Source organism: Solanum stenotomum, chromosome 4, assembly GCF_019186545.1.
Source record: "Solanum stenotomum isolate F172 chromosome 4, ASM1918654v1, whole genome shotgun sequence".
Taxonomy (NCBI): domain Eukaryota; kingdom Viridiplantae; phylum Streptophyta; class Magnoliopsida; order Solanales; family Solanaceae; genus Solanum; species Solanum stenotomum.
The window spans coordinates 11,027,997-11,037,998 of NC_064285.1; the positions used below are offsets into that span (position 1 = coordinate 11,027,997).

Genomic DNA, 10,002 nt, shown 5'->3' on the forward strand with positions numbered 1-10,002 from the left:
ATTTTGTCATGGCTGCCATGGCAAGCACCTATACAATATTTTTTTTTTTCATTTTTTCACTTTTAATCCACAATGAACTATTTCATGACCAACCCTTTCAAATCTTTCCTAAAAATAGACAATATAACCAAAAGAAAGTTAATGATAATCCTTTAATTTCTTCACCTCAATGGAAAATACTTTCAATTCGACATTGAAAAATGATATTACAGCTTCTGGTAGAGAAATCTTTTCGATTATTGTAGCAACCTGAGTTTCTTGATTGGAACTGAAAGTGGGTTTTAGAATTTGAAATTTGTGAGTTTCTTGATTGAAATTGAAAGTGGGTATTAGAATTTGAAATTTGGCAAGAAAAATTTCATCTTCAAATCTATCAAAAAAAAAGCAAAGGATGCAGAACTAGACCATAATGGCAGTAAAATACCATAGTAAAAAGATTCAACATTCATGTCAAATTTATTGAGTTCAACAATAACAACAAGATTTTGTGCAAATAAATAATCGAAAAGATAGAAGAAGGACGGAGGAGGATGGGTGTGAAGGAGATGGAGGTGGATTGGAGAAGAAGAGACATTTGGGAACAATGGAGAAAAAGGGGATGATTTAGGAAGATGAATGGAATGGTGGAGAAAAAATATAAAACAACTGATGTATTTTGGTGATGAGTTTTTTTTAATTTATTTAGTCTGAAAAAAATAGGTGCGTGTATTACACTTGGCAACAAAGTTTTGGGGGTGACATTTTAAGGGTGTCAATAACTGTGTTTAAAATACTCTAGGGGGTAATAGAATCCCCGTAAAATATAAGTGTGTAGTTGAAAATTGGGTAATAGGTTGAGGGAGTATTTGATTGTTTTCTCAATAATATAAGTACCTCTAAAAACATATATTTAGTAGCAATTAAGTTATTGTCATAAATTAATAGCTACTGAAAGATCATTATTAGTGCAGTGTACATGGATAAGTACGTGATACAAATATAAGATAATTAAAATTGCATGTTATCATCATAAGTAATTTTGGAATTTCATCATGTCATTTTATATAAGTTGACTAGAATAAACACCCAAGTATATCACACACGTGCATGAAGCTTGAACATGTTAGTGGCTTGCAATGCTATGTGAATTATCCATAAATATTGTTCTTTTGTTTTTCCTAAAAGTCTTATATTTTTGATAAATTTTGTGATAATTTAAATAACGTCATATAAGTTGAGACGGAGGGGGAATCAATTAAAAAATGAAGCATCATACCACGTGCTTGGTCCATGAAAAAAAAATCAGGTTCGCACGTGAAGGGGTGTGTTGAGAATATTATTAAATAGTAAAAGTGTGCTCTCTCTAAAAGCTTAAGCTTTTAAATGAGATGGTCACACACTTCAACAATTATTGTCACTTATATTACGTTTTAGGTAGTTTACAAATATATAAATTTCATTTAAATTTTTTTGAAGATTTCATGTGTAAACTATAACGTACCGAATACCCAAAAAAATGTATATCATATACCATAATACCAAAATCACAATATTAAAAATTTCGATATGATGTGAAAATTCGATATATTTCATACCATGCTCACCCCTACTCGATACGTTAACATGTTATCTGTTTGTTCATTGACATTTATCACTTAATTATGATTAATTCAAGGGCTAATTTTAATTATTTTAAAAAAAATAATATATATATATATAGCCAAAAGTTATAAGAAGTATACCATGACTATACGATATAGGTTGTCAAAAGTCATAGAAAGTATAAATTGATTAGACAATATATTTACATATACATGAACTATACGTTGACTATAATAATTCTTTCAAAAAACTAAATATAACTTAACTATATATGAAGTACACACTGACTATTCAATCTCGATAAACTTAAAATTACCTCTAAATAGGTCTCAAATTTTAGATATGAAATCTTCTAAATGTTTTAATTTATTTAATATAAAATTAACGATTTCATTTGCGGTATGTCGCATTTTAAAGAAGAAGACGCAGAAGCTGATGGCCATTTTTTGGGGGGAAAAATATGGTTGAATGATCATATAAGGTAATTTTTATAAATTGGGTTAAGAAAAACTTATGAACTGATATTTTACAGAATATATCCTTAATTAAATCACTTAATCATGATAAGTTAAATTGATTAATTGATATAAATACTTAATACAAATAAATATTTATCATCCCTTGACATATTTGAGATACCTTTATATCTTTTTCTTCTTTTTTTGAGATCAAAAGGCCTAAAGGACCAAAAATTATGAATCAAAAGGGATATATGTGTACATCTATTGGACCAGTTCCAAAGAATCAGGGCCAACCAAGAGAATCTAGCTTTACCTTCTTCATTATTCACCTACCATTATTTTTGGGCATTTTACAAAAATCTCAAACATTTGGTGGTTAATTACATCACATTTCAAAAGTTTTCCTAGCTATAATTTTTTTTTGGATTTTTTAGTGCTCTCGTATATATTTATTGGTTGTTTGATACACTGCAAATGATACATTACTTAATGGGAGGGATGTATCCAAGAGGGGGGAGAATAAAATGTATTTGAGAGGGGATGAATGTATCCAAGAGGGGCTAGGGATGTATCAGAGAGGGAATATGGATGTATTCAAGAAGAGATAGAAATGTATTCGACATGGAATTTTTGTAATTTTTTAAAATGAGAGAGAATTTTAGAAATTATGATATCTTAAGTTATTTATTTATATAATTTTTCCACTATTTTTTTGTAAATTAGATAAATTTTCGTTGGGTTAAATTTCCTTGCTCAAAATAACTCAAGTATCATTAAATACTTAAAATGGCTGTTCGGCCACTTTTAATTTCCAGCAAAGTGCATTTTTGAGTTGTGAATCATTTTCGATAAATGTTAATCATTAGTGAGTAATTTATACATCATATGACGTGAAATATCGAGAGGGACTCATATTTGAATTTCAGACGGCATAGAAGAGATTTTGAGTTGGTCAAAATTGAAAGATTTCATTAGCATTTTCAAAGCTTAATGTTAAAATTTGACTTACCACAAATATAAATCGTTTTGAGTGAATAATATATCAGAAGACTTCAAACATTCTTTAAGGATATATGGGATATGATTTGGTTACGCACACACATTACTTTCCTCTCTCCTCATTAATTAAGTATCGAGAAGTTTCAGAAATATACAATTACCTAATTTATATTGCAAAAATATTGATGTTAACTTATGTTACAAATCTCTAGCTCAAAATACGAATTGGTATACAATATTATACATCTGATATACAACAATATTTCATATTTTATTTTATACAAAAAATGTTTAAAAGTTTGATATACAATATTATACACCCGAATACAATATTATAAAAAATTGTAAAAGGTGTTTATACACTCATATACAATAATATACATTATCATATATGATAAATAAATTGTCTTCTTCCTTGAATCCAAGCATAAGATTTACCCTAAAACATCTCAAAAGCTACACCAAATCACCTAAATTTCATATTTAGGCTCGTTAATATGTAACTAACTATCTTTTGCAAAAATACACACTTGAAACTGAAATTTTTGAGAAAATCATTTTTTAAATTTTGAAGCTTCGAGGCTTCAACGAAATGTCAATAGTATTTCATAGTAACTACAATAATAGAGATAAAACAATGACTTAATATAGAAATTTGTCCAAAAGCAGGAATCGCTCAATTATGTATACATATGAGGCCATTCATTTCACTCCAAACAAGCAAACCAATAACTTCATCATTGATGCAATAAACTTCATCGCAAAAATTGTATATCACCAAATCATATAGTAATGAAATCACTAATAAAATTTTCAAAAATGAGTAGAGATTGAAATGCAGGTGGACGCAGATAGAGAGAAATTGTTTCGAGTGTGTTTAATAAAAAAAAATATATATCAATAGATTAATGACTAAATTCGATAAAATTTAAAAATCTTTAACCTATTTTAATACTCAATTATACTTCAAGTAATTATCTCATTAGATATTTTCACATCCACACAAAAATCAAAATCATACATAACTCATATTTTTTCCTAAAATGCTAGGGAGTAATTCTTAGGGCACACCAACCCTAACCTAACTAGTGTTTTTTCACACATAGGTGGTCATCAGGTTGAGAATGATGCCTTGGTAGCCCTTTGAGGGGTTAACTAGTGTCTACACATGAATTTGAGACCAACTCTTGCCAAATATCGACAGACATCAAATATAATTTATATTTGAATGAATTGTGGGTGGTGAATTTCATGCATTTGTGTATGTGTATAAATAATTATATAATATATTATTTCTATAGAAGCTAAATTTGAAAAAAGTAAATGAAGTTAAAAATAAAATAAAAATGAGAGACAAGCCAGAGTTGATTGGATGGTAAGCACCCCCATTTCCAACCTTAAGGTTTTGAGTTCGATTGTCCAAAAAAGCATAATGTGGGGGCTCCTGGGGAGGGGTTAAAAAAAATTGGGATGGTGTGAGTGAATGGAAAAGAATTGTAATTGCAATTAAATAATTGGATTAAAAACAAAACAATTGTTCACTTTTTTCCAATATTTTTTGTTTTTTTGGGTTAGTTTTCGTGGCAATTTTAATTAGGGGTGTGCATCGGTCGGTTCGGTTCGGTTTTATGTATTATCGGTTCGGTTTATTGGTTTTTGGTTTTTAAATACATCAAACCAATAACCAAACCAATAAGAGATTTTTTATCGGTTTATCGGTTTTGGTCCTGAACAATTCGGTTTTCGGTTTAACCAATAAAAAATACTTATAAAATAAATATATGATTTCTCTAATAAATTTAACACAACAACACAATAATGTAATAAAAAAACTATACAAATGTAACACAGAGAGAAATTAAGATGTATAGGGTACTTACTTTAGATTTTGACGTGATGTATAATGTGAAGTTGTGAACTAAAAGTCAATTTGAAGTGTGAATTGAAGACTAAAGGAAAAAGACCATAACTAGTAAGGTATTGAGATTAATATATAATATTTATGTACAAGTAAATATAGTAAATTACTAGACTTAATGGGTTATCGGTTTACCCAATAATCCATTATTAAAAATCAATATCGAACCGATAACCCGATAATTTTTTTTTAATAAAACCATTAAAAACCCGTTAGTCCAATAACCCAATAACAATAAATCAATAACACTTTTTCGGTTCGGTTTATCGATCGGTTCGATTTTTGCACCCCCCTAATTTTAATACTTTTTTTTCTGGCGGCATTAGTCGCCACAAAAACTAGACCTTTGGTGACGACTTGTGTTGTTGCCACGGAAAAGTATCAGTAGTATAGCCAACGACCCGTGGGTCGCCATGACAGGTTATTAGTGGCGATATTTTGCCTTTCTGTGGCGAGTTGTGTCCCCACAAAAAGGTTTTTTTCTTGTACTAAATGTTGCTGGTTAGTTGTTTGATGTTTTGTGAATCCACAACAAAAATCTAAAAGCAAACTGCTCTGCTCCATTGTCATTCTTGTTTACCAGCATTAGTTAATTGTCATAGGATTCAATTCTACTGTAGGCTTTAGTGGCATTTACAAACTGATTGCTAAAATGTAATTGTCACTAATAATATAAGTACCTCTAAAAATATATATTTAGTAGCAATCAAGTTATTGTCATTAATTAATAGCCACCGAAGATCATTTTTAGTGCAGTGTACATGGATAAGTACGTGATACAAATATAAAATAATTCAAATTGCATGTTATCATGAGTAATTTAGGAATTTCATCATGTCATTTTATATAAGATGATTAGAATAAGCACTCAAGTAAATCACACACGTGCATGAAGCTTGAATTGAAGAAAATACATATATGTTGAGTTCAACTGATGTATTTCTCTGTAGATTGGCACCATTCTTCTAATGTAGGAGTCACCACTCCAATATTTTTCATGTCAAATATGTTGGCTGATGTACAAAGAGAATTTTGAACATGTTAGTAGCTTGCAATGCTATGTGAATTATCCATAAATCTTGTTCTTTTGTTTTTCCTAAACGTCTTATATTTTTGATAAATTTTGTGATAATTTAAATAACATCATATAAGTTGAGACGGGGCGAATCAATTAAAAAATGAAGCATCATACCAGTGTGTACATCAGGTGTTGCTGCAGCTGTTGCATCAGTGATAACTGAGACATGCTTATAGTCCAATGATACTGCATCAAACACAGTCTGTCGTATGCAATTTGGAGTTTGGACACCTACAAAAAAAATAAAATAATAATAATAAATAATTTATTCATATATTATTTATAGGAGTTTCAAAATTATAAACCAAACGCTATATTAAAATTATAAATGAATTAATTTAATTACCTTCTAATCAATTATCAAACATAGTACTCCTATTACTTATACAAAAACTTATACCTTCATATCTCACCTCCAAAACAGCTCGCCTTACCATGTCCATAAAAGTTTACTCACTTTGTATATAGTGATTTTTCAGTTGAGTTCATGTTTAGTGTACTAATAATGTAAAAGACTTTTATATAATCAGGTAACAATGTAAAACATCTTTATATAATCAAGTTACTCAAAAGGTACTCGTAAATAATTTTATTTAATTACATAAATGTTATATACCCCCTTTGTTTTAGTTTTAATTTTATGACTTGATACGAAGATTCAGAAAAAATTGTGTTGTTAATTGCTCTTTGTTTAGGTACACCCTTATTAAAAAAACTACTCATTTCTAGAAAGTAAGATGTATTTTTACTCATCTACCCTTAATAAACATCTTGAAAAAAAAATATAATTCCAGTATTTAATTACCAGTGATGACCAAATCTGTTATGCCATTAGTGTGAAGATATGAATGAAGGTGTGTGTTGAGAAAAGCACTAAAACGTGTTTTGACCAATTTATAATCATTTTCTTCAATAATTAGTCCATCAACAAGTTCAGCCCCAACACTTCCCTTTGATGCCACCTTTGTTTTGGCAGCAGTATAAAAGTGACGACGAAATAATTCAACATCTCTCCCTAATGGATCAATCTCACGTACAACCTACACAAAATAATATCATAATATTGTTAATTGTTGGTCACAATTATGTTGTTAGAGGAAATTATCTTACTTTTATAGATAAGTTTAGGCATAATGCATAAACATGGCATTTAACTTGACTTTAACCGACTTAACTTTGAATATGTACAAGTAGGCACTTAGAGCCTGTTTGACATTGCTGTTGGAAGCCCAAAAGCACTTGTTTTGAAAAAAAAAACATTTTTTTTCTGAAAAAGTAAGTGTTTGACAAACCTGTAACAATGCTTTTAAATATGACAATAAACAATTTTTCGATTGTTGGGAAGAAGTTATAAAGTTCTGCTTCTTAAAAAAGCAGAAGTATTTTTATTNTAACTTGACTTCAATTGACTTAACTTTGAATATGTACAAGTAGGCACTTAGAGCCTGTTTGACATTGCTATTGGAAGCCCATAAGCACTTGTTTTGAAAAAAAAAACATTTTTTTTCTGAAAAAGTAAGTGTTTGACAAACCTGCTTTTAAATAAGACAATAAACAATTTTTCGGTTGTTGGGAAGAAATTATAAAGTTCTGCTTCTTAAAAAAAGCATAAGTATTTTTATTTTGATCAAGACTAAAATGTCCCTTCCATATATATATATATTATTATTTTTAATTACTTAATTAACATATCTCATATGTTTGGTTAAGTTTCATTTAATAATTTTATTTTATATTTTTATATAATAAATTTTATATTTTATTTTCCATTTGCGTATTATTATTTTATTTATTATTTTACAAAATTAGAAAACAAGAAAAAGGTAACAATAATACTTTTGTAAGATTAGGAAAAAAAAGAAGAAAAAACATAACAATTAAAAATTTCTACCCTTCAAAAAAATGTATAATATTGATTGAAACTTTGAATATGAACATTTTATTTTAATAAAAATAAAAATTTTATTTAATTTTTTGTAATAGGTGTTTAAACTAGTTTCTCTTTATAAAATAATCTTAATATTAAAAGTACATTAATACTTACCCTTAATCGTAATTTGACTCCCAAAAGTACTTTTTTTAAAAAATTAGTCAAACACAATTTGCTTATTAAAAGCACTTTTCAAATGAATTAGTCAAACACAAATTGTTTTTTTTCAAAAGCATTTTTCTAAAAAGTTATTTTAAAAAAGTGCTTTGGAAAATAAGCAGTTTTTAGAAGCAATGTCAAACAGACTCTTAAACTTGTATAAAATTGAATAAGTAGACATATGTGTCCTATGTAGCATAATACACGTAGGATGTCACATAAAATATATAATTGTCATGTAGGGTGCCATGTAGGACGAATGTGTCTCTCGATAATAAGAAAATACATAACAAATCCACTAAAAATCCATCAAAGAATATGAAAATTTAATATAACTGACTTAAACTAGTTTGGAATTGAGGTGTAGATTGACAGAAAGTTATGAAAACAAGAAGGTTTTGCGATAATAAATGAAAAGGTCGGAAAAGATCGATACCCAAACTATATGAATGCCACATTTTCTTGCAACTTGAACAGCCTTGATAACGTTGGGGACGATAGCTTCACCTCCTTTTACTTTCACTGGCCCACTTATAAAGTCTTTCTGGAAACATATAAGCAAAGGCGGAGCCAGGGTTAGGAGAATTTTTTGTTGATAGCGGGGTTTAAATCCACAATTACACTAGTGTGAAAAGTATTTTCACCGTCCTTCCTTACCACTGAGCTATCAATCAATTTTGTTAGGAGTTTAAAAGTTAATATACATATATATATTGATTAAATTGTCTAATAAAAATACAGGGTCTCCACCTATCTCCGCCACGGTATATAAGTATATTTACAAGTTATCTAGCTATAGTGTGTTTATTTAGTTTATAACAAGAGAAAAACATCAAATTAGTAATTACCTGCATGTCTATGACAAGTAGAGCAACGTTCTTCCATTTTCCACCACCATCTTCCAACGCCATTTAATTAATTTTTAGTTCTTACAAACTATGAATCAAATTCACATATATAGAGAGAACAAACTGATGACAAGAAGATTGGCTTGGCATGTACTATATATTATGTTACTAAAAGATGTCACTGCCATGGGCCCAACAATCAATTGTCTCTTGCCTTGTTTTTATCTTTTTGGTTCTGTTCGAACTTACTTATTTGAATTCGCACCGTCGCCGGCCTCATTTGTGAAAAGAGCTCAATACCATATTCTTTTCATATTTAGAGTTTGAGCTTGAGTCCGAGATCTTTAATTAAAGGATGAGCATGTTCTCGATGCACCACATATCAACGTGTTTCTTGTTATACCTTTAGTTTTACTTTGCGTATTAATTTTTATTAATCTATTTTTAAAAATAATGATATATTTTTTATATTAGGTTATAATTTTTATAACTTCAATTAGAATAAATATTTTTATATTAGGTTATAATCTATTTTTAAAAATAAACATTAACTTCCCGTGGCTAGTAGGGGGAACTTTAATGTAATTGCGGATCCATTAGTAAAAACTTGGGGGGTTGTCCCCACTGGTTTGCTAAAGCAATGGGAGACTTGCTCCATAGAAAACCCCCCCCCCCCCCAGAGACTTTCGTCCCCAAACTGCCAGCATGAACCCGCACTATATAAATTGTTTAATATTTCTTTTCTAGATAAGTTTGATACTAAAAATAAAATTTATATAATATAAATTTATTTTCATCAAGTTATATTAATTTAATAGATAATGACTTAAAATTTAATTTTTTTAGAGGTCAATTGGGAAGCATGTAAGAAATTGTATTAGTTTTGATTGAATCATTTTCATTTACCATCTTGAATATTTTAGTAACTTTAAAGAAATATCTTAATAAATAATTCTCTAGAACTCTTATAACATGTAAACAGTTAAATTATGTTTGAACCCGCTTAAAATCGCATAGACCCTCAACCC

The 10,002-nt window shown here is 29.0% G+C and overlaps 1 protein-coding gene across 1 annotated transcript; it reads right to left on the reverse strand.

The window, feature by feature from the left end:
• Positions 1-5,879: 5,879 nt before the first annotated feature.
• On the reverse strand, positions 5,880-9,101 carry LOC125862687 (probable inactive nicotinamidase At3g16190). Its single transcript, XM_049542811.1, has 5 exons — positions 8,975-9,101; positions 8,563-8,670; positions 6,843-7,077; positions 6,152-6,268; positions 5,880-5,972 (listed from the first exon to the last, which is right to left on the reverse strand). The coding sequence occupies exons 1-5, from the start codon at positions 9,035-9,037 to the stop codon at positions 5,887-5,889; spliced, it is 609 nt and encodes a 202-aa protein (XP_049398768.1). The 5' UTR covers positions 9,038-9,101; the 3' UTR covers positions 5,880-5,886.
• Positions 9,102-10,002: the final 901 nt, after the last annotated feature.